This window comes from Pectinophora gossypiella, unplaced genomic scaffold (genome assembly GCF_024362695.1).
Source record: "Pectinophora gossypiella unplaced genomic scaffold, ilPecGoss1.1 Pgos_43, whole genome shotgun sequence".
NCBI lineage: Eukaryota > Metazoa > Arthropoda > Insecta > Lepidoptera > Gelechiidae > Pectinophora > Pectinophora gossypiella.
The window spans coordinates 145,890-172,116 of NW_026063253.1; the positions used below are offsets into that span (position 1 = coordinate 145,890).

Here is a 26,227-nt window from a genome sequence, read left to right on the forward strand (position 1 = left end):
ACACTCATTATAACGAATACTGTTGCTCTTAACGAACATACATTCATTGATACTTGATGCTCATATTGATACTAGATGCCATAAACACCAAATAGATCTCGCATATTTAAAATATTTATTAAAATAAGAATAAAGTAAGCTGTCGAAAAATTTTTCAAGTTTTAAAAAGTACTAGTAAAAAGTGTTGTAATTTTCGGACTCCTAAAAATTTAGAAGATATTGCCTTTGTAATTATTTAACTATTATACCTGAATGTTCTGGCTAAATAATAATATGCTATTTAATCTAAAAACATAATTCTTAAGGATACTGATAATTTTCTAGGTAAAGTAAAACCAACAGTTTTGCGAATAAACAAATACGTTGCTAAATTAATTTGTAACTTTACATGAATATAAGTTTCATTTTATAATTAAAACTTGATTATTATGTTGTAAAGTCTGGAAACCGTAAACCATTTACGTTACAACATGGGTCTAGGGTCTGAAGAAATAGATAATCGATTTGGATATATTTGGTTGAATATAATGAATATAAGGAGCGGGAAAATAAAACAGCGTCGTTCTTGTTACTCCATTTTTGTTTCTATATTTTATGATAAAGTTTATAATCTTGTTTTTTTTTGTTCACTTGATTGTGCATGCTGTGACTACTTGTAATTGAACGAGCTCTTAATCTTTTTTTTATTGTCTGTAACTTTGCATGTGCAGAGTGTAGCTTGTAAGTTGTCCATAATAAATAAATAAATAAAATATGTGGCCAGCTAGCTAAATTGTTACACCCCGTTTTCGCTAGACGGCGCTTGTCTGTGACAGGGTCTTATGGTCTCATGGATCTATCTATGGTCTCATGGGTCTATTTAACTATGGGTCTTATGGGTTTATGATAGACCCATAAGAGCCATAGTATATCAGTGCAATATAGACCGTCTATCTGAATAATAACGATGCCTAGAGTTCCGAGAGTTTGGCCTGTAGACATGATGATCGACAAACTTTCGCCCGAAATTTCAAGAACTTTACATGTCCGAATCTCAACGAAAATATGGTAGGTAGGCGATAAGTTATAATGATAATTATCATTGTCGAAATATTATATAATTATAGTCATACAGGATTACTTTTAAAGAAAATCACGCAAACGACGTATAGACTCGGACTAGGATAGGTAACTCTGACCGGTCAGATAGAAACTTTTAAAAGAAATTCTAAACAATATCATCGACGCTAAAGAAAGGTAATCTTTTATTTTCTCTAATTGTGCAGAAACTCGTAGTTATCTAATTGTTAAAATGCTAGTTTGTACTAAGTACAAACTGACCTAGACTTCTTTTCAGTTCTAAGTATGTAAATTTGCTTTGTTCTAAGCATTTACATAGAACCTCAAAGGGTATTGGAATGTTTCTCTGTCTGGAAACTTAAATTGTACAAGGTTTCATTACTTCATTGTGCACATGAAGCTTGACCTACTACCACGTTTGTGACCTTGGCCAAATGTTGCGTCGTACTCAACGTATAATACATTATGAAAACTTTTTAATCTTCTTCTTATCGTGTGGGTTGTGAGATAGAATACCAACCTTATCAACCCTGGTGTCTGGGTTGTAATTGAGCCGCCAAAGGCCTCTGATATGGTTCACGTAACGATTACTCACTTACATCAGTAAATAGTAACCGGGACCAAAGACTTAACGTGCCTTCCGAAGCACGGATCATCTTACTTTCGGACAATCAGGTGATCAGCCTGTAATGTCCTAACCAAACTAGGGATGACAAAGTGGTTTTTGTGATATGCCCCCACCGGGATTCGAACCCGGGGCCTCCGGATCGTGAGTCCAACGCTCAACCACTGGACCACAGAGGCAGTTAACTTTATAATAAATAATTCTAACAAAGAGTCGAACGACAGCAGCAAATTGTATGTCATTACGTTTACTACACGCGGTTTTCGCACAAAAAGTGCGCCACAGCCATTTTTTCAAAATTCAGTTGTCAAACATTGAGGTGTTCCATATACAAAAAAGTTATTTCAACACGTTTGCCCCCGTAACATGCTAGCCGCAATAAATCTTAAAGCTTAATTAGTACCTTACCTACATTTCTGGCCATTTGATTCTTTCGTTCATAAATAATTAGGTAAGTGCATGATATTTTACAATATATCTTATGTCCACCGCTCGTAATAATTATGATCATGTTCTATTATTCACGACAACCTTACTGATTATTTATTTTATATTCTCGGGATAGGATTAAAAATATAGCCAGGTATGAATAGAAAATTATCGAATTTTGTTGCTTCGCTTACTATAAAGCGTGATTTAGACAGTTTTATATATTCATACTTTGGTAGTCTTAAACTTGAAACTAACTTTCTATGGGATATGTTCCTTGGAAATAAAGTAAAGCGATACCTATTAAGTATGGCGGTGCGTACGACACTGCATAAATAACTTAGTTATTAAGTTAAATTATAAGTTCTCCTCTCATGTAAGTGACTGTCTTTTTTGAGAATCTTTAAACCGAAATAAAGTAAAAGTACTTACTGTATAAATAAGGTTCATCTTCTGAAGTTATCTGTCTTACATCTACAACGCTTAAAATAAATATGAATAATTTCCCATTAATTTAATTTCGAATCCCTATTGTATGTACCATTTTCATTGTCATCCGTTGCACAAACAGGGCTCAGTGCAATAAGAACTTTTGTAAAAGAGCAACTCTTTGTGAAAAGTTTCGATTTGCACAAACGTTTACGTACAGCTCGCGTAACGGCTATAAAATTACAAAGCCCAGACTGACCTTTGATACGAAAAAAGTCGAACCCTTTGATCACTCGAATTAGAAAACACGTTTGAAATTGAAACCACCCGGGTCTCACTCTAATACCACTACACTGTACAGAATACCAACCTACCAATTTACCAACAACAAATTGATTACTTTGGGGGGGTTAAAAAGGCCACATCGAAGCAATTCATCTAAAAAAGCAATTTTGCTATTTGACATTTGCGCATATAAAAGTGCATAACTTTTAACCCCTTTGTCTTACTTAAAAAGTTTTCTAATTAGAATATTATTTTATTTTACAATGAACTCTCATCATTCGGGCTCATAACATATAATTTTTTCAATTATTTTGATTAATACTTTTCCTATCTTGTGGGTTGTGAGATGGATAAGCAAACTCAGCAACTCTGATGTCAGGGTCATTATTGAGTCGCCAAAAGCCCCTGACATGCCTCGTGTAACGACTATGTATTAACATTTGTAGGTGATAACCAGGACCAGATTGCCTTCTGAAGCATGGATTATCTTACTTTCAGCCAATCGAGTGACAAGCCTTCCATATACCTATTTCCATTGTCCATTATTTTGGTTGATAGAAAAGACACGATATTTCAATTTGTTTCCTCAAATACATTATTCAAATCGCCTGCAAACTTGGTACAAGTTACCTTAGAAACTTAATGTTGATGTTAGTTGCTGAACCAAAACTTGGTTAGTAAGAGCATGGTCTTGTATGTGTTTATAAGCCGCGCCAATAAAGAAACGAATCGAAAATGGCGTCTAGTACTTGCAAAGACAGATGGTAGGGTCAGCAATACTAGGGTTTAGTTCCCGGGAAATTTCGAAAAAATAGATATTTTTCAATTTTATTAAAAATATTTTTTAAGCAAGATTAATATTCCGGGATCGAAAACCCATTAGTTTCAAGCTTGTTAAGAGATACATAAGTATGTAGAATACATAGGTGTAAATATAAAACAATGCTTTGAGCGAAACATTATTATTTATTTATCAAAATAGACAAATTAATTTTGAGACGTTGATGGCCTTTCACCGGTTTTAGTAGACGTTGATGTCCCTTCACCGGGGTCATCGTAATCAATCTCTTCAATCCCAGACATCTCACTGTCCCTTTCTTCCGCCGAAGTATCAGTTTCACTTGATGAATCGTCGCTGCTATCCATACCCACTCGTATAATGAAATCATCTATTTCCGTTTCATTCGTAACGTCACGTGTCCAGTACGTTTCTTCTACTCTTTTAATATGGTTGATTTGTTTTTTCCAGTCTTCAGCTGTTATTGATGAGATGGCATCTTTTGTTAGTTGTTCAATTTTGTTTTCATGCTGTTCCACATTTTTGTCAGCAACCCTTTGTTTTAACAAATTCCAGATATGCTCAATCGGGTTCAAATCACAGTTATATGGGGGCAATCTTAGGACTTCGTGTCCGTGTGATTTTAATAATTCATCCACTACATACTTTTTCTCTGGCATTTGTTTCTTTAACTCTGTTAGGAGCTCTGCTTTTGTCCATTCCTCTCTGTAGGTTATATTATGTTCCTTCATAAATTTTTTTACATCATCTTTTCGAGTAGCCGTTGTTGGTGCTTTGTCCAATTGCATCGAATGATACGAAGCATTGTCTAGTACTAGAATACATGATGGAGGCAGATTTGGAATTAATTTTTCATTCAAATATTTTAGAAAATTTTGGCCATCCATTTCGTCGTGGTAGTCACCTGTTTTACATTTCGCTTTAAAAACCAGGCCAGCACCACTCACGAAACCATTTTCACTTCCTGCGTGAACTATTACCCACCTTTGGCCAGGGCTGTCATTTTTTCGAACACCCTTATCCCTCGAACTTTGCCAGCATTTGCTTACTGTATAGTGGGCGTGAATCCATGTTTCATCCATATATATCACAGGTTTTTTATCGGGTCCTAATGCATCATTTTCTCTAATGCGTCGCAAATAGCGGGCTCGCCAAGCTTTAATATTGTCTTTTTCTATAAGAATCGATCTGTTTTGACGGCATTTTTTGAACCGATAGCCAAGTTTATTTTTTAAAATCCGCCTCAAAGTTGTTTTAGATCCTTTGAAATTTAAGTCTTTTTTTGCGGATGCCAATATTTTATTTAACGTGGGTACTTCTTTACGCACATCGTAAATAGAATTAACAATATTTCCGATGGCACAGATATCAAAATTGTCAATGGGGACTCTAGTATTATGTAGACCACGTCTCCCTTTGCTGGGTGTCCGAATTCTTGTCTTCTTCTCCTCAGCAAGTTGACCTTAAAAAACAAAAATAATTCTCAGCATTAATAAAAACATTGAACATTGCAGTTATCATCGGATATTAGCCGTAACATATCGAGAATATCTAAGAAGTACCTATTTATAAGCATATTTTATTCCTTATTTTTATAAAAGAAATAATTTGTATTATACATATAAATCTTATTATAAGATTAAAACTTAATTTTCGTTTCCAAAAGAAAGATTTAGTTCAAAAATGGAATGAAAATATTTCCCATTAGTTGTTTTTTACAGAAGATAGCCTATATGGGCTATGAGCTTTTGCATGCTAAAAGCTAGGCGAAAATAACTTAAAAAGAAAAACAAAGAACTAGCGATAAACTAGAACTCCGCGCCACAAAAGAAGTCCCGTGGATGAGGTCGTTGCACGTCAAAGGCGGCCATCTTGAGACACGAAAAAGAACTCTATTGCAAAGAAATAAGAAAAGTCAAATTTAGTTCCACAATATGCCGCGGGACTTCTTTCGTTTCAATCTAGGCAACATGGTCTTATTTTATGAATTAGGTATGATCTTAGCCTGCTCCACACTAACTGGACGAATTTAAAAAAAAATAACATCAATCGTGTAATATTGAGGTTATTTTATTATTTCTCGTAAATTATAGATTTCTTCACAAAAACTATTTAATGTCTATACTTGTGTACAAAATCATGCCGCGGGTTACTAATGACATACCCTTGTTAAATACGAAAAATATATTACATACCTTCTTTTTTTATTTTCACAATAGTGCTAACAGATAAACCCGTGGCCATGGCGGCGCGAGCGTTTGCGTATTGAAACGGATGATACCGTTCCAAATTTTTTTCTTCTTGGAAGTATTTGATGACGTTATAAACAATATCACGTGCATCACTTCGAAGAACCTTGCCTCGTTTTCCAGAAGTCGTCATAATGACCACGTATCAACACGGCACTTAAAAGTTGGGTTAGGAATTTGGAAACAAACAGCGTCGTGAGCGTCGTAGCAGCGGAAGAGCAAAACCAGACTGATTCATTTTTTTTTTTGTATACGGTACGCCCGTGTGTGAGTAAAGACAGCAATAGCGTGCGAGTGAGAGAGAACGATGAGTGACGCCATTTTCGATTCGTTTCTTTAATGGCGCGGCTTATACAATGTAAGTTAAATGTTCAATGGAACTATCTCCGCAGTCCAGTGGTTGAGCGTTGTGAGAAAGTTCTAAGTTCGAATCCCGGACACATCATAAAAACCACTTTGTAGCCCTGGTTTGGTTAGGACATTGCAGGCTGATCACCTTATTGTCTGTAAATAAGATGATCCGTGAGTAGGAAGGCACGTTAAGCCGTTGGTCCCGGTTACTCCATACTGATGTAAGTACGTAGTCGTTATATGAGTCAAGGGCTTTTGCCGGCTCAATAATAAATCTGACACCAAATTTGATGACCTTGGACATCCTCACAACCCACACGATAGATTTTAGATACAAACCTCTTAGAAACTATACAACTTTAGTATTGTGTGCTGACTACGGCGTGTAATGCCGCCATTCTGTAGCATGTCCACACCAAACGTTCAGTTATTGAATTTGTACCTATACGTTACGCTACACTTGACAGTAAATAATAGGTGCGATGCGCTTGCTAGAGATGTAATCATGTCGATATTATTAATGCCTACTCAGTAGAATAGCTGCTAGTTTGTCGAATTAAGTTCCATTTTTATTTTTTTAGTTACTTTTCACACTCATTTTTCAATTCGTATAAATAACCAAAACGGTGTTTTAAATTTTTGGATGTTTAATAAATCATCATCATAGCGTTATCCCGTTTCTCACAAGGTCCGCTTATCTAACCTAGATTTGACAGGTCCGGTTTTTTATAGAAGCGAAGCCCGCCCGCGAAGGGAAATCCAGCCCAATACAGGTTAGGTCACATACCCCCGAGACGGAATTTTCTCGGACGGAGTTTGGATCTTTAATCAATGAAACGGATAAACAGTTATTCCTTTCCAGGTTATTAAGTAGATATATACTTACCTATTAAATCTTATACATTTATGAACACACAAAAAAACTAGCTCACTTAAAACATGGCGGCTAAATTCGCCTGATAGAAGAACTAGGAAAAAAATGAGTATTTTGTATACAATTTAATCATTTCTTAGGGATTGAATTTACAAAAAAAAAAAACCTTATTGTATTTATCTAATTACAAATATAAAAAATGCTTTCTGAATGTATTTCTGAGATCAATGTCAGACCTTGTCAACCCTGGTGTCAGACTGTGGGTATGCTGATAAGTCAGTCAGTAACTATCACCTTTATATTATCAAAATCGGACCAGTCCCTGGCAAGTTAGAAGTGAAACCCTTCATTGATTCCACTCCCGCTTAGGGACGGTACTGAAAAGTATCGGCGTCCGAAGTATGCTGCCTCTAGCCATAGAGGCAGCCAAACAGCTCGCGACACCAAACACTTCAGGACCCCGATACCGACCCCGCCGGCGTGGTCGACGATTTCCCTCAATCAGCGCTTATCGCTATCGACCCACTAGGGTCGATTAATTCTTTCAAATATTTTTCCTCTCAGACGACGCCCTGAGCCGAGGTTCGCGCCAAACTGGGCACCCTCAGGCCTGTTGTCTTAAATGTTGTACCGGGTGAGAGCCTTCAGCGCTCCCCATTTGTCCGGCCAAGTAGTTAAAGCCATCTGCGGCAAATCTACAATAAGTCAAAAAGAATATTCCACTATAATTATATTTCAAGTCAATATTTTTTGGTAAATAATTAATTATTAATATCGATATGTAGGTATAATTCATGATCACTATCACTCTACGATCACTGCAACTGTCCTCTCTAATGTACATCACTGCCCACTGTTATACAGTGTTGTTCACATACATGTACTGACGCGGTGAGAAGCGTTTCATAACTAACTCTTATGACAATCATGAATAAAAATTACATAAAGTTTTGTCTACCATAATCTGCACCATTGACGATGTAATAATTAATCAATTCACAAAATAATAATAAAAAAACAGAATGTAAATCCACCTCAGGCTTCGTTAGTACCAACATTCATTTTAAAAAAAAAAGGAAATCATATTCAAATCATACATGATAAAATCCGCACAAGTTTCGTCAAAATTCAAAAACTAAATCACAACAGGCTTCGTCCAAAATTACCTACTCTAGAAGCCCACCCAGGACCCCTTCCGGCTCAAACAATCAATCAATCATGAATTAAATTAGACAAGTCAAAGGTTTTATTGTGGCTACAGACCGGCTATTAGTAATAGGCTAGTTTCCAACTAGTGAAATCCTGGGTCCTGTGTCCTTCCTGTGTGTGTTTTTTTACTAAACGTCTTTTTTTTTGACGTAACTTATTGTAGATTTGCCACAGATGGCATTAATTACTTTGCCGGACTTACGTCAAAACACGAAATGACTATGGTATGGTTCATACAAAGAAATAGTACACTATTATTACGTCATAGAAAAACGTGATAAAATGTCGGACTAATTATTACGTTTTTATTGATTAACATTCTTATATAAGTTAAAAAGATAATGATTTTCTTTAGTTATAGACCTGTCTTTATTTAGTAATCAGAATTTCATAATTTATTTTGAACCTAGTACACGACCCAATTGTGTGTTATCATTTGTAAACGAATAAGCATTTATTTTATATCAGACCCGCAGCTCTTGTCAATGACGATACATAGATAGAATGAATTTCGCATGGGTAGGAGAAGGACCCGGTGGTGTAATGGTTAACACGCTCGTCCCGGCTTGTCAAGGGCTGCGGATTCAAGTCCCGAGTCAGAATATTTTCGATTTTAATTTTCTCTTTGTGAGTTTCGCTAAGCTCGGGTAAGTACTATAAAAACAAAAATCAATACTTATTCTCCTCTTCTATCGTATGGATTTTAAGGTGGATTACCAACCATCAACCCTGGTGTCAGGGTTACTATTGAGCCGCCAAAGGCCCCTGACATGGCTCATGTAACGACTACGTACTTACCAGTAAGTAGTAACCGAGACCCACGGCTACGGTCTGTCAATACTTATTTTGGTCTTTCTTTTTTCTTTGACACTATGACGTCAGACCATCGTCAATATCATCAAATTCGGTAGATGTCAAAGTGTGAAGGTTAACACGTATCTTTTACGAGGTCTTTAATGGCTGCACACTGTTATTGACAGGGTTTCTCGTTAGATTGGTTTCAGAACCAATCATAAAAGCAATTCTGCTGTCGGAGAAAAATATTTGTCGTAAAATGGTAAGCCATGGTGAAAATCTTCAATCATTTCTTTAGAAAAAGCCAAGGGTTTTCCAACTTACAATAAAACGTTATAAAAGTCGTTCATGTGTGAAAATTTTACTTTTGCGTGGTAAGTCTAAAGCATTATAATTTCGTCTTTCAAAAACGACAACATTGCTTACGATGTCAATCATTTTTATTGATATACCTAAGTACCTGCTGAAGATCTTACTACGTCAATCAGGCTTTGGTCTAACAGACAGAATAGTCATTCTTAGGCCTGGTAGATTCTGCCTCTAACGAAAGCACTTACCGTAAATATAAAATGGTTCATATATCGTAGTATTTTTTATCTTATCTAGCCTATTCGATCCCAATGCTGGGCAAAGGCCTCTCATTTTTCCACTCCTCTCGACTTTGCGCTAATCCGACCAATCCTTGTTATAAGCGTTGAGGACGCCAAATTACTAAATTGTATAACAATATTTTATGACTTTTTAAAGAACGTTTAGGGCCCTGTGCTGAGGTTTTTCTTGCAGAGTTTCCCCGGCTGTACATGTTCTGAGAAGCTTAGTTTTAGGCGGATGAGACGAACGTTATTGAAAAATTGATAATTTAAAGTGTAACAATGTAAACTTTTTCAATTTTGTTTTTTTTTTTTTTATTTGACGTCGCGTCATCTTTTACTCAATTTGCCTCGAATTCGTCGTAATCTTCAATCTTTTCAACACCTTGGATGTCAATTGTAAAAACGGCGAACATTTCTCCTCTCGCCTGTACCATATAGTGACAACTATTGAATGGTGGCGCATTTACACCCGCGCTGTCCCCACTGCGGTTGTACCGTCACCAAACATTCCCTGCTCACTAAACAGGTATAGCTACCCAAGTTGTATTGTAACATGACATGACACAATCGATTATTTTTATATTATAGTCTGTGGCAGATGTAGAAACTAAGCATAATGTTATTTGTACATATAATAATAATAATAATAATCTTTATTGAAACATAGTATTACAATTTTACATTAATAAAAATACAGACAACTGGGTATAATCAATTACTTTAGTTATGCGGCGGTCCCTGCACTAAGCTCAGCTTGTATCGCAGGGGCCAGAGTACGATTTCCTATGTTAAGATTTACAAAATGGACACACGGACAGAATACAGAGCACTATGAAAATTTTAACTGCTTATATCAAAAGAGACAATAATGAAACAATAAAAATATTTAAAATTAACAAAAATAAAACTGTGTGTGTGTGTTTGTTATACATATATACATACACAAAAACTCACGCCAATTTCCCACCGGAGTAAGCAAAGCCTGTGGAATTCCATTTGCTTCGAACCTGACACAATTCTCTTGCTTGATCCACATTCATCAATCGTTAATGTTTAATCGGTTTTACACAGACACTACACATTGACGTTATAGTACACGCGCGTCTGTGCGTGTGACGTCTGACGCCCATACAATTAAAGACTAAAGAAGGGTTAGGCATACCTAGCTCAGCCGCTAGTGGGGAGCGGAGAGTTGCCGTTCTATACGTAGTAATTTCTTAGTCTATGGTTGTAGTAATGACAGTTGTCTATAATCATACCTGCTTGGAAGTAACGGTACTTATTTTTTACGGAATTATTTTTTTACCAACATCTAATCCAAAACCACGACGCGATGTCATGACGAAAAAAAGTTTGACGTTGGTGTGGACACGCAAAATTGCGAATCGCGTTCCGGTAACACACAAACACATTTGGAAATAGGCATCCAATTAAATTGGAGTAGATATTGGACCAACATAATTAAAACCGTGGATTTGCTTAACGGAGCACAAATCCGCCTGAATTGGACACTAGCTATAGAACATCCTGTGGGTTTGATTAAAAATATTGTTGTGTTGTAGGCTTGTGGAGAGGCCTTTTAGGTACGTTTTTTTTTTTTGACGTGACTTATTGTAGATTTGCCGCAGATGGCATTAACTACTTGGCCGGACAGATGGGGAGCGCTGAAGGCTCTCACCCGGTACAACGTTTAAGACAGCAGGCCTGAGGGTGCCCAGTTGGGCGCGAACCTCGGCTCAGGGCGTCGTCTGAGAGGAAAAATATTTGAAAGAATTAATCGACCCTAGTGGGTCGATAGCGATAAGCGCTGAATGAGGGAAATCGTCGACCACGCCGGCGGGGTCGGTATCGGGGACCTGAAGTGTTTGGTGTCGCGAGCTGATTGGCTGCCTCTATGGCTAGAGTGATCGGGTCGTCGGGATCGTATATTACGTCCTTCGGACGCCGATACTTTTCAGTACCGTCCCTAAGCGGAATGTACTCGGAAGCCGCAACTACCAGGGGATTTGGGTGGTGCGGAGCAGAATCGAAAAAACGTTTGGAAGCTAATTTGAGCCATTGGGCAATGGTTGGCAGACCTAGGTCAATGTGCAGATTTTCATTGCGAAGGAACCACGGAGCTCCCGTGGCTTTCCGCATGAAACGATTTTGTATTACCTGTAGACGGTGAATTTGAGAGGGACTCGCGTGAGCGAAAACTACCCCTGCATAGGTCATGATCGGACGGATGCAAGTCGTGTAGATTTTCACCTTATTCCTAAGGGACAATTTACTTCGCTTGTTAAGGAGACAGTGAAGACGGCCCATTACAAACGCGGCGCGATCGCGCACACGTTTGATATGGGCCTTGAAAGTAAGACGTCTATCTAAGACTACGCCGAGATATTTGACTTGCTCCTCCCAAGGGATCGGCTTGCCAAACATCGTGATGACTTTAAGTTGACGGCGTGACCGTGGCGTGTTATAATAGCCCTTTGAAAAGTACACCGCTGCACTTTTCTCCGGGTTTACCTCGATTCTCCATTTGCGAAACCACTTGCCCAAGGCATTGGCCGCGCGTTGGAGGATTCCGGTCATCATAACTCGACCACGACACGAAGAATAGATGGCTGTATCATCCGCAAATAAAGCTAATTCGGTATTAGGGGATTTGGGAATGTCACTAGTATATAATGAAAATAGTAAAGGGGAGAGGACGGAGCCTTGTGGGACTCCGGCATGTATCGGGTGCGGTGACGAGAGCGTCCCCTCCACGCGGTAGCGAAAGGTTCGATTTGAGAGGAAGTCTCGTATGATGTGCACGAGACGGTCTGGCACTCCCAGTGAATAAAGCTTGTAGATCAAGCCGTTGTGCCAGACTTTGTCGAACGCTTTCGCCACATCGAAGAAGAGCGCTCCCGTAGCGACAGGTTTTTTTAAGTTTAATTTACTAGATATATGTTCAACAATACGGTGCACTTGTTTTTTAGGTACGGGGCGCAATGATTAAAATAAAAAAGACGTTTTAATATCTGACTCAAATTGGTAAGAAGGATTTGCTTGTGAATAATTTCTGTAAGTAAGTAATATGATTATGAATAAGTTATAATAAGTATACAGGATGTAATTTAATAAAGTGTTAAGTATGCCGAATAAATATTTTCTTTCTTTCTTTCTTTCTTTCTAGTGACATCGTAACGAATACTTAGGGGGATGATTCAGACCATGATTCTGAGTTAATATCAAGTTAATATAATTCAAGATTTTTTTTAAACTTTTTCAATTGTATACTTTTGCGATCGAAAATTCCACTTGATATTAACTGAGAATAATGAGCTGAATCAGCCCTGTTAGTAATCGTTACGATGTCACTTACACCCCGTACAAAGTACATACAGGTAACCATACAAGTAGGTAAGGGTGTTAGTGACACTGTAACGAGTACTGAAGGCGATAGTTCAGACCATTATTCTGAGTCGATATCAAGTGGAATTTCCTATCGAAGAATTCATCAACACGCGCAACTGTTTGTGTGTCATCTGAGGGCTGCCAATTACTTAGGTACTTAGGTGGATTTGGGTAATTTAATTAATTTATTTATTTATTTATTTATTTACTATGGTACATCAACAGCAGTACATACACAAACACACAATATAAAATACACAAAGGAAAAGTTCCGGTATGCCTGCCAATTATAGATGCACACAACACTGATAATAAAAAGTATAAACTAAAGTGAGCTTAAAAAGAACAATAATAATTGAAAATAAAATTTAAGAAAGAAAAAACATAAATCGTCTAACTAATACAACACAACAACGTTAAAATGGTATGAAAAAATCAAACGAAAACTAAAACTATTGCAGAATAAAACTTAGAGATAGGTGGTTAAGTACATAAAATTATAAAATTATAAAATTATAATTGGGTAGTACTACTTACGAAAGATGTCTTAATAAATAAATAAATATTAACTGATTATTCGTTTCGCGTTCTCCGTTTGGAGAAGCAAGCCGGTGTAGCACACGACCTCAGAGACTATGTCATCATCATCATCATCATCAGCCCATTAACGTCCCCACTGCTGGGGCACGGGCCTTCCCTATGGATGGATAGGGAGATCGGGCCTTGAACCATCACGCGAGCCCAGTGCGGATTGATGGTTATTAACGACTGCTAATGCAGCCGGGACCAACGGCTTAACGTGCCTTCCGAAGCACGGAGGAGCTCGAGATGAAAACTTTTTTTGTGGTCACCCATCCTATAACCGGCCTTTGCGAAAGTTGCTTAAATTCAACAAATCGCAGACCGAGCGCGTTAACCGCTGCGCCACCGAGCTCCTTAAGACTAAATTATTCCTTGAGACTATGTCTTTATATACAACTATTCAATTACGGATTTGTATGGTTTAATAATAAAAGTATAAATTAGGATTTTTAGGTACCTAACTATTGGGTACCTACTCAATTAATAATTCTCAATCCCTTAGTCTAAGATACTATAAAACCTCTGTATTGTTTACCTCACAACATTTTACTCTCCTCACCTCATTCCCTCCTCAATCCTCATTCCCTCATTCCCTCGCAGTAGGATTACTTGGTGACAATACATGCCATTCAGCGCGACGTTGCGCTTTATCTGAGGCAGGCAAGCTTCCGTGCGCCAGTACCAGTTGAGTTTTTCCATTTGTAACATAACATAAGTTCAAAAAAAAAATTGTAACATAACATAAGTTCACGCCTACATCCATACAATTGGGGTAGACAGAGGTGCATTCGCAAGATGAACTAAGTACCACTGAGCTTTCTAACTATCCAGGATGTACGCAAAATTGTTACTAGATATCCAACAACAACATAACAGCCTCCGTGGTCTACTGGTTAGAGCGTTAGGCTCACGATCTGGAGGTCCGGGTTCGATTCCCAATGAAGACATTGTCGAAATCACTTTCTGAGACTGTCCTTTGTTTGGTAAGGACTTTTCAGGCTTGAATCGCCTGATTGTCTGAAAAAGTAAGATGATTCCGTGCTTCGGAGGGCACGTTAAGCCGTTGGTCCCGGTTATTAGCCGTAAAAATACCTCCACCAACCCGTAGTGGAGCAGCGTGGTGGAGTATGCTCCATACCCCCTCCGGTTGATTGAGGGGAGGCCTGTGCCCAGCAGTGGGACGTATATAGGCTGTTTATGTTACGTGTGTTATGTATCCAACAAGATGAAAAATCTCATTAGTCTTTTACGTTCCAGCCAGATAAAATAAAATGGAAATACTTTTATGCATCAGTTTACACGTTGTAAAACTCTTTCAATATTCGTAGAATAAACTATCGTGCATGCCTGGAGCATAATATTACTTTTGCATCGGGTTCTCTCGCGTCAAAGTCTTGAACAATGCCTTTGAAACCGCGCGGTGATGCCTTTGTGCGTGTACGTTGCATATGCGAAAATATCTTCGACATATGCACCATGTTATGCGATGAAAACCATCGTTTATACTTGCGGTTTGTATCTCCGTTGATTCGTTTGTAAACTTACTATATTTGCTAGGCACCCGTTTAATCCGTTTTTCTTTAAGTAAGGACACTACAGTGTAGTTCTCTTTTAGTTTAAGTAGTTTTTCTCTACTAAAAATAAAAAATGAAAAGGTGGTGGATCTTTATACCTACCGTGAAGGGTGGAAGAATAAACAAAATTTAAACAAAACAAATTTAAGAAATTCTTATCATTCTATAACTTCATTATCATTATTACCTAAATTAACTTTTTTATTATTATTTTATTTTTATTATTTTAAGAGCCGCGCTGTTGTCGGTGTAGCATTCTCCATTCTTGTCTATCAAAGGCGAATTATTTCACTTCCTTATAAGACACGACGTTCATGTTAAGACAATCTGTTCCATGTAAGCTCTTCTTGGTTCCCCTACCTCACTTTCCTTGTAGCTTTCCTTCTATGATATTTTTAATAAATTCGTCGTGTCTTATTGAGTGTCCAATCATCTTGCTTCTTCTGTCCTCAATAACTCTCAATTATTGCCTGAAAACTAACTTTGAATTATTTAGGTACTTACTTATCATATTTTAATTTAAAAAAATCGTTGGTGGCCAAACAACACCGTGCAATGTGAAGGTTTTTAACAGTTTAATTGCACTATTCATCCGAAACAGAAACGTCAAGTACACCAAAAACTTTATCTGAAATCACGTACGTAACATACGTGCTTTGGACACTGAGCTAATAAAGTGATTAAAAAATAATTACTATCAGGTATACGCCAACCTTGAAACGTGATAGATTATTCTCTACCCCTCCGACCAGTTGATGAATAAGCCCAATACACACAGAGGGAATACTGTACCTTTTTTTGACGTGACTTATTGTAGATTTGCCGTAAATGGCATTAACTACTTGGCCGGCCAAATGGAGAGCGCTGAGAGCTCTGACCCGGTACACAATTTAAGACAATAGCCTGAGCGTGCCCAGTTGGGAGTTGGTTCCTGATCAGACGATATGTGTTATCATTTTGGTGAAATTATAATAATAGCCATCATGTAAATATCGTTGATGTCTTCATTTACTTAACTTATTATCATTGAGTATGGCAGACAAAAATAAAATATCCTGCGTGGATCATATATCCAGATTAAGCACCTCTAACCAAGTCTCTGCCGCATCCGTCACACAATGCAGCCCGGCTATGCTATTTACTTAACTAATGTGCATTTTTTGGGACCCAACCTGAGTTTTTCTCTTTGCGGGTTGAAAGGTCAATCAGTCAGGCAGTGTAATAGACCGGACCTGTCAAATCTTCAGTAGGACTAGCATGCGCAACGTGATATAATTTTGACATGGTAATTTCATCGATTCTGAAGATATCATTATGTCGTTTCGTCCATTGGTGCTAATATATGAACCCAAATAAGTCAATTCATTCTGTCAAAATTCGAACAAAATCACGTGACACGCATGTAAAAGAAAAATACCTCGATTTCGACAAAATTTATTTAATCGATCCATAATTTTATCGCTATAAGGTATATACGGTTAGAGGATCCTGTGAAAACGTAATGACGCCTAGATAGATGATGGCGTTAGGTACTCAAGACTTTTCAAAGTATCTAAATCTCACATTATAACGTTCAACGACTAATGAGATAAAGGAAACCTTCAACGAAGTTGTTGCAAGTTGTCTAGTTGTCTGTTGACAACTTTAAGCGCCAGTGTCTCTACAACTAAGTAGGTAGGTACTCAAATTTCATCTTACAACTTTGCTTTATAGCTGACTTTTACGGAATTTAATTCAACATGCTTGAAGAAATTAATATCTTTTTATAATTACCACTACAGACATCCATAATAAGAAGGTATTATGTTCACAAAATTGTGTCTTTTTTTTTACAAAATTGCAAATTGTCGTCTGTTATACCCCTGACATGGCTCATGTAACAACTATACGGGTTGTTAGTGACATCGTAATTCGTGGCAAAAGTATGGAACGGAAAATAATTTAAAAAACACAAAAAAGTCATGAATTTTCCGACAGGAAATTCCACTTGATATCGACTCAGAATCATTGTCTGAACCATCCCGCTCAGTATTCGTTACGGTGTCACTAACACCCATACCTACTTGTATGGCTACCTGTATGTACTTGCACGGGGTGTTAGTTACATCGTAACGAATACCGAGAGGGATAATTCAGCTCATTATTCTGAGTTAATATCAAGTGGTATTTTCCACCGCAAAAGTATAGAATTAAAAATAATTTACAAAAACCAAAAAAAAAAAATAATTTTGCAACGGAAAATTCCACTTGATATTAATTCAGATTCTGAGTTATTCCCTCAGTATTCGTTACGATGTCACTAACACCTGTATACTTACTCCAGTGATACTGGAACCTTCATTTCGGCAGACACCTGATCAATCTTATTTAATTCTGATTATCAGAAAAATAAGATGATTCCGTGTTAAGGAAGTCAAGTTAAGCCGTTGGTCCCGGTTACTACACTGAATTAAGCATATTATAGTCGTTACATAAGCCAAGTCAGGGGACTTTGGCGGCTCATTAATAACCCTGACATCAGAGCTAACTCACAACCCACGCGATAAAAGAAGAAGGAAAACTTAAGATTTACCGTGGTTCGGGCTTTTGAAGTAACACATGTCACTGTCAAGAATCACAGTGACCCTCCAACATAGTATTTGAGGATTCATTCCAAATAATCTGTTGGAACTCTCCTCAAATATGTATTCGCACTGAATAACTTTGTAAGGCCTTGTAAAGTAAGTAAACGGCTCTCTCACTTTAAGCGTGCCTATTTACAATCACTCCTTTTGAAGCAGAGCACTCCATTTTCATAACAAATATTTAGGGAATATTTTTATTTACCTAAGAAAAACGTCTGGCAGTCTTTGTCAGCTACGTAACGATACTGAAATCATTACAGCTATTATACAGAGACCCCTCTCGCCCCCCGATACAATTTCCAGTGGAGGTAAGAATCGAGAAGATAATTGTACGCGAGGGCTCTAAAGTAAATGGTCGTGTAATTTTTTGTCACGCTGATGCTGATTGAGGATCTTTTGTTAAGCAACACGTTTCGCAGCGCATAATGCCTTCAACGAAATGAAACGAAAGAGATAAATATTCCGTGATTAAAATTTGAATTTAAAGGTTTAGTCATTTACTAAGTTCTTAAAAGGTCAACATTTTGCTTCTTATTTTGTACTCCAGTATCATATACGTATAATAAGGAATACCTAATACTACGTATACTCGTAGAATAAGGCCGCCATTTGCCATGCACTTAGTTAAGAGACTTTTTGTAATTATTTCTTTTTATTTTGGTGCAATAAAGTGTATTTGTATTGTATTGTATAGCAACTCTCCGCTCCCCACCAGCGGTTTACATCACCCCCTCCTATCTAACCTTAGTCTTCACTATTACCTATGGGCGATTTTTTTTGACTTGACTTATTGTAGATTTGCCGCAGATGGCATTAATTACTTGCCGGATAAATGGAGAGCGCTGAAGGCTCTCACCCGGTACAACGTTTAAGACAACAGGCCTGAGGGTGCCCAGTTGGGCGCGAACCTCAGCTCAAGGCCTCGTCTGAGAGGAAAAATATTTGAAAGAATTAATCGACCCAAGTGGGTCGATAGCGATAAGCGCTGATTGAGAGAAATCGTCGACCACGCCGGCGGGGTCGGTATCGGGGTCCTGAAGTGTTTGGTGTCGCGAGCTGATTGGCTGCCTCTATCGCTAGAGTAATCGGGTCGTCGGGATCGTATACCTATGGGCGTCAGACGTCATCACACACACAGATGCGCGTCAATGTGTAGTGTCTGTGTAAAACGAGGTATGAAGTGTCCCGGGCGAAGCGTTCGAGTTATATTTCCACAAAATGATTTTATTCACTCTATAGAATCATCTCTCGTGATTATCTCCCACATCTTTACTCTTTAAGACATCAAATAGAGTCGTCAAAAAAAAGTAATTGTGTCGATCGTTGAGATGGCCGTCGTTAATGGATAAAAGAACAGTCGAATAACGATGTATTCTTGAAAAAATGTTATCTCGCTCTAGTTTTTCAAGAAACCAAGTTGCGTGTTTCCCTCGGGGAATATCCACGGTGTGTGGAGGCTCATGTCAGTCAGTGCAGAACAATGCAATACCGACATGCAACATCCCACTGACGATGCTCTCCTAACTTTCTTTTCAACGCTTTATAGGTCATACTGCTTTTTACCCGACTACTGTGAAGCCAAAAGGAGGGTTATGTCTTAAATATGAATACTTTATCATAAATCCAATCTTTATCCAAGACATCCAGCCTACTGCGGATTATTCTAAATAGGTATTCTAGAACCGTACAAATTCACATTTAAACTAAAGAGAAACATCCATTATAGTAAAATTAATCTCAATCCAGTGAAGTGGTCCCGAGATACTGAAACTTGGCTCGGAAACAGCGCTAGTATGCGAAACCTTAAAACGCCATTTAAATGCACGTTTCTGGTTATAACCAGATGAAATCAGTTTAAACTGGTTTTAACCGACTTAAAGTGGCGTGGGCCGACCGCGAATTGCTGCAATGTTATACAATTATGAAAATGCAGATGGTGGTTTTTCGTTGCCGGTCAAAATGTAACAATTGGACAAAATTGAGAAATGTTACAATTGGACAAATTGAGAAAAATGTTTATTATTATTTTTTTTAGTTATTTTCGTCATACTTTTGCGACGAAAAATTCCACTTGATATCAACTCAGAATTATGGTCTGAATCATGCCTCAAAGGTTTCGTTAAGATGTCACTAACACCCTATATATAGCAGCGAGGTGGAGTATGCTCCATACCCTTCCGGTTGATTCAGGGGAGGTTTGTGCCCAGTAGAGGCACTTATATAAGCCGTTTAAGTTATGTTATATAGCAGCTTTAGGTAAGATATTCATAAGATAAATGTATCAATCCAGGACATCATCCTTGAAAATCTTGAAATACTTTCAGTTAACGACGTGTTCATAACCAAGTTAACAGATTTCTGGGGTATTGTTTCGTACGCCATTAGCTCTAAGCAATTTAACTTGAGTTTGTACTTCGAAGTTTACCCCTATGATAGAGGATCGTGTGCAAAGACAATGTTTTGCCCAGAATAGTTTGGCATATGGTTTGGAAAATATATTTTAAGTTATTAATCTATTATTATGACAATCGGTTTATCTTTTTGTACATTAATTACTATTTAAAACATAAGCTCTCACGACCGCATTATCATTATACAATACAATACAAATTAAAAACCTACACTACAATACGTCAAAATACACACACACATATATACATATAAAAAACCATATCAGGCGTCAAGAAGCCCTCCGGAAAGCAAACCCCGCCCGAACGTACCCATTATGCTTGCAGCGTTGCCTCTCTGGACCGCAAGTGAAATACGCTGCGCGAGGAAAAAGCCAGCTCGAGGGTCTCCGCCTCCATCCCTTATACGGCGACCAACATCACGCACCAAAGCTTTGGCCTCAACGCCCCAAGGTCCCGCTGTCTCCAACGCAAATGGCACGAACTCATACGCTGATTCCAAATTGGCATACTTATTGTGCTTCCTGAGCGCCGCCGCTTCAGCCGCCGAACCGGCAGACTGTTGCGTAGCGCCCCGGTGACAAAGCGAGTATGTGCTAACACATGTCGCGTCCCAAATGAGACACCGACCCCTCTGCCACGGAATCAGCGTAAGGCCATCCGGTTTTTTGCCATCTGCCCTAGACAGCCCGGGAGGCTCCAGGACACACGGGACTCCGGCAGAAATAAAAGCACGGCGGATGATGTCGTTCACCGCATGATGGCGAGGTCGACGGCCGGCGCACCGCATGCAGCTCAAAGCATGGTAACCATCTGCTTCCACCCTGGCACCGCACACACACGTATGAGGCTCGCAAACAGCGCATCCGAGACGCAACGCTGCAGCTATCCTGAGCGAGTCGTCGTCCAAAAGCGTGCCCACGTGCGGGGACGGGAAAGCCTGGAGCCAACAACCTGATTCAGGTCTTGCCGCCGCACGAAGCCGGGCCGCTTCCAACCCCGACGCCTCGTCGATGAGATCTGCCACCGAACGGGAAGACACTATTTCGTCCCAGTCTCTTTGACGTTCTGGATGGAGCGGCTGGGTGCCACCTGGGCATAAAATCGACCAAATATCCATGGCCTCTACTGCGTACGGGATACAGAGCCCATCACCATAAGAAGGTAAAATACGAGTGACGAGCTCCATGACCCCATGCGAGGAGGCCAAGAAGGCAATTGGACCTGATTCCTGCAAGCGGCGCACACCCAGCCCGCCGTGTCTAATAGGCAAACTAGCCTGGCACCATTGGGCCTCATTTAGGGCCACGTTCAGTGTCTCCTCCAGAACCTGCCTTAACGCGCCATCAAAACCAGCTACCTCAGCCGGGAATCTCCATGTAGGAGCTGTTCTGATGACGTACGTCAATTTTGGCATTTTATAGTTATTAATATTAAGTTAGAATATTTCACCTCCCGTTGATTGAGAGGAGGCCTGTGCCCAGCATTGAGACGTACGGTCATGAGTACTAATATGTGTAATTTGAAACCATGTCACATTAACTTTTTTGACAAATTAAACTGTAAGTTTCATTAAATGTCAAATATGATAGTGCGACAGGGTTCTAAAGTGGGCACATGATATTGCTCATGACTGTACACGGGTTGTTTATATGTAGACTATTAATATACAAATAAAATAGAATAATTTGTAATATAAAAATAATAATAAGTTAGTTATTAATATAGAGTAATTCTAATAAATTATGACAAATCAAATATGATATATACGCAAGCTTCTGGCAAGACCAACCACACACCACCACATTTGAAAGTTTGAATTATGTATAATGTTTAAATTAATATATATTATTTTGATTTTACCCACATTAGTTTGTATGATTTAGGGAACAACTGCTCAAGCGTAGAGAAAATGATCATTTGAACTGTACTTATATAATTTTTCTATAGACATACGTAATTATGGTCTGACAATAAATTTTCGTTTAAGCTGTACTTCATCATCATCATCAGCCGTACGACGCCCACTGCTGGGCATAGGCCTCCCCCAAGATTATTATTTATTTTTTCTATAGACATACGTAATTATGATATGACGATATTATTTTTAATTTAACTTTGAATACTTAACCGAATTAATAATGAATGAATACCTTAAATACATTCTTACGCAAACAAAGATAGAACAGGTACAAGAAAAAACTAAAAGCGGGCAATTCAAATTATTTATTTCGGACTTCATCCATATATATGTTACTAACAAACAACTTAAGTATATTTAAATTTTAGTAATAACTTATACAACTTAAAGCTAATACACTCGCGCGTCCCTGGGCACAGCAGCGTGCAGCTGCATCCAGCGCCGCAGCAGCGGGGAGTCCCACCGGTCTGCTAACACACTCGCTAAAACGATCTCGAGATCGAGAGACAACAAAGATTTTATGGTAAAAAAGGATATTATAAAATAGAGTATTTTCCAACTAGTCAAATCAGTTACTTTTTACTAAACGTCTTTTTTTGACGTGACTCATTGTAGATTTGCCGCAGATGGCATTAACTACTCGGCCGGAGTTACTAAACGTCAAAACACGAAATCACTAAGAAACTTGTATGAAAAAGCAACCTGTGACGTCATAGAAAAACGTGACAAAATGTCGCACTTTTTTTTATTTAAAATTATTATACAAGTTAAATAGAAACAAGAAAATGTTTTTGTCACCTTTAGATCTGTCTTTATTTAGTAATCAGTATTTTATTTTTTTCCGCATTGGAGCAGCGTGGTGGAGTATGCTCCATACCCCCTCCGGTTGATTGAGGGGAGGCCTGTGCCCAGCAGTGGGACGTATATAGGCTGTTTATGTTATGTTTTTTTATTTTATTATTTACTTTTGTCCTAGGAAACAACCCAATTATGTATCTATTACACCATCTTCGCCGATTCTCTATTCGACATGTCTCCACAAATATCGCCCGTGTCTTCGCATTTTTGGCAACCATTCGGTGATCATGTGTAAGATATGAATCACTTAATGTAATCACTTAATGTTTTTCCATCCGCAATGGCTACGTCACGAATTCAAGCACAGAATTCAACTTGAAGCTACGTAACACTGCAGTGCGGAGTAACCTGGCATACTTTATAATAAAAGTCCATACTATTTCAAAATGTATCTGTGTTCCCATAGTCTATTTTTTTTTATTATTATTGGTGCCAATTCCAGTACGTTGACACCATCTAATTTTATTTTACGTTATACCTGTCATTTTCTTATCCGCCGAAAAGAAAAGAGACGGGTAATCGACAGACCCTATGGAAAATACGTCAATTTTAGGCAGGAATTTTAACGGATCTGTCAAATCTTCAGGTTAGATAAGCGGACCCTGTGAAAAACGGGATAAATCTAGGAAGATGATGACTTATCGAACAAAAATAATGTAAAGGTGTCGTAACAGCAAAAAAGGCGTAAACAACAATTTGGAAAACAATTTCGCAATAAAACCAATAGTCGACAGTGCCTTTAGGCAAAGTATACTATCACCATCGGTATTCCAATTCCACGGCAATCCCATTTCAACCGGATATAGAATAACTGGAAAGGCTACATTTAAAGAATATTAACCAGATTATTTAACAGCAAAAAAGGTATAACAGCCAAACAAATCCAGCAGCATATATCATCATCATCACTAATTTAATAGCCACGCTCTTGCCGGTGTACCATTCTCCATGCTACTTTTTAGGGAAAAATAGGGCAGTGGTTTCCCTATTGCCTTCCGCCCCGCAGTACTCTGTCTGACGCGAGTAGGATGGCGCCCAGAGTAGTCTATTTCAAAGCCGTACTAGAACTCTTGTCCTCCTCCTCTGAATAGTACTGACAGTTACTGCTGCCCTCTGTCAGGTTCTAGGTTACAGTCCCTGTGACTTGCCCCTTCCGCCCTGCATTGCCGTACCGATGGCTCCCATCTCCGCCTCTGCAACCGTTGAGGTCTTCACCCGTATCCCTTGGCAAGGGTTCTACGTTATACCCCGTAGGTCTGGGTCCCTATCCGAACTCAGCCACCATCTCACTCCGGCCTACTGAAGTAAGAGGCGCCAACCCTCGCCCCAGTGGAGGGCAGAGAAGGTGACTCTGTCTGGTTTTGTATGACACCAAAATCAAAGGCAATTTATTTAACAGTTTATTGTACACAGAATAGGATATAACACAATTAGACTAACACAAAACACAAACGGTTCAGCTTATTTCTAGTAGAAATCTCTTCCAGCAGAACAGGAAAGAGATAAACTTAAAGACTTAGAGATAGGCGTGTACATCACTAACAAATAGAAACTGAAGAATATTATACAGCCTATACTTAGCAGTGAATTCTAAATTCAATACGAATTATTATGGTTTTTGACATTAAAAAAAAATAATTAAACAATGGGTTTTGGATTTTACAAGATATCTGGGCCTTACGACCTTAATATTAAGTACCTAAGTTTAAGATTGAATAGACCAAAAATAAAAGTGAAAAGCCTAAAAATGAATACATTAGTAAAAGGTTGACGTTTAGTGAGGAAATCGCAAATTCTTGAAAAGGCTATTTGACAACCTAGTCAAATGAGATTCTTTTTACGTAATTTCAAAACGAAAGTTTCCTTTGGGGTTTGTATAGAAATACTGTACTATGACGTCAGCAATAAAAGCGGTCAAAAGACGTACTCATTATTACTTAATTGCTAAATAAAATTCGAAAATAAGTCAAAAAGTAAAATGAGATTGATTTTTGATCATGTTAGGCTGGCTTCTATTTCTAGATTTAGCATTTATAATTTATATTAAATTTGACCCAGTCAAATACTCTTTTTTGTAGCGTGATTAAAATTGTGTTTTAACTCTTTCAAGGACAGAACGTCTAATGACGTTCCGATTCCAAGGTGTCATACTATCTATTATGAACCATGGTTTCTGCCCGTGAAAGGTTTAAACTGTACATGCATATGACAGACGTGATGTCAAGCCACTCGCCGTAACAGACTCGCCGTAGCGTGAATCGCCGTTCTGGGAGTCACTGTCAACGGCACGATTCGTTTAAAAGTTATCAAAGAAGCTCATCGCAAACGTATCCAGTCAAAACAGCATCTATCGATATCTATCGATAGGCCAGGGGAGTCGTCCCGGGGAATCGCGGCATATTTCATATCGCGCGAGTGCCACAGGCAGTCTCGGACCACGGTTCGCTACACTCCACTCACAGCAATCGATTCAAAGACTTTTGATAGCATGTTCATATCATATTTTAAGACTTCCAAGATTTCATATTAATAAATATTTTGTTATTGTATTTAAGTATGTCAAATCCCTTGTTTTAGTTGTACACCACCATTTTATTCAATAGTGTATCATTTACTAATCTGTGGTTAGAGGTGCTGGTGGCACAATGACTATCTCCTGTTAATTAATTCTATAACTTAAGTACGTATTTACTTATAAGAACTGTAATACCATGTGACATGCAATAAAGAATTAAGTAAGTTTTTTTGGTGATCCTAATAAAAAAATAATCAGAATCAGAATCATTTATTCAACGTAATTATCATGGATAAACTTGTTGAAGGTCAATGTAACATTTTTGAATTTACGTCATTTCGCAAGGTGTTATGGCTGAGGAGAAGAAATGACAAGAAACTGCAACAGCAACACATCTTTTAAATCAATGAGGGTACATTACAAGTTATTTAATAACTAGAGGAACACACTCAATACCAGACATTTTTATCATTTAGGTAATCATTAAATAAGTAATGCCAACTTCAGCACGACCTTAGTTGTTTTAGTGTCGACTAATTCTTTTAAATAAAATCGTCTCAGACGACGCAGCGCCCTGAGCCGAGGTTCGCGCCCAGCTGTGCACTCTCAGGCTTCATCTCATCATCAGACCTGAGCGCTCATTTGTCCGGCAATTTACGCC

The 26,227-nt window shown here is 38.3% G+C and overlaps 2 protein-coding genes across 2 annotated transcripts in view; one reads left to right on the forward strand and one right to left on the reverse strand.

Moving 5' to 3' along the window:
- The window catches only part of LOC126381286 (tolloid-like protein 1), a 151,405-nt gene that overhangs the window by 58,927 nt on the left and 66,251 nt on the right, over positions 1-26,227 (forward strand). The window lies entirely within an intron of this gene.
- LOC126381291 (uncharacterized) lies at positions 3,774-6,227 on the reverse strand. Its single transcript, XM_050030792.1, has 2 exons — positions 5,822-6,227; positions 3,774-5,088 (listed from the first exon to the last, which is right to left on the reverse strand). The coding sequence occupies exons 1-2, from the start codon at positions 6,006-6,008 to the stop codon at positions 3,815-3,817; spliced, it is 1,461 nt and encodes a 486-aa protein (XP_049886749.1). The 5' UTR covers positions 6,009-6,227; the 3' UTR covers positions 3,774-3,814.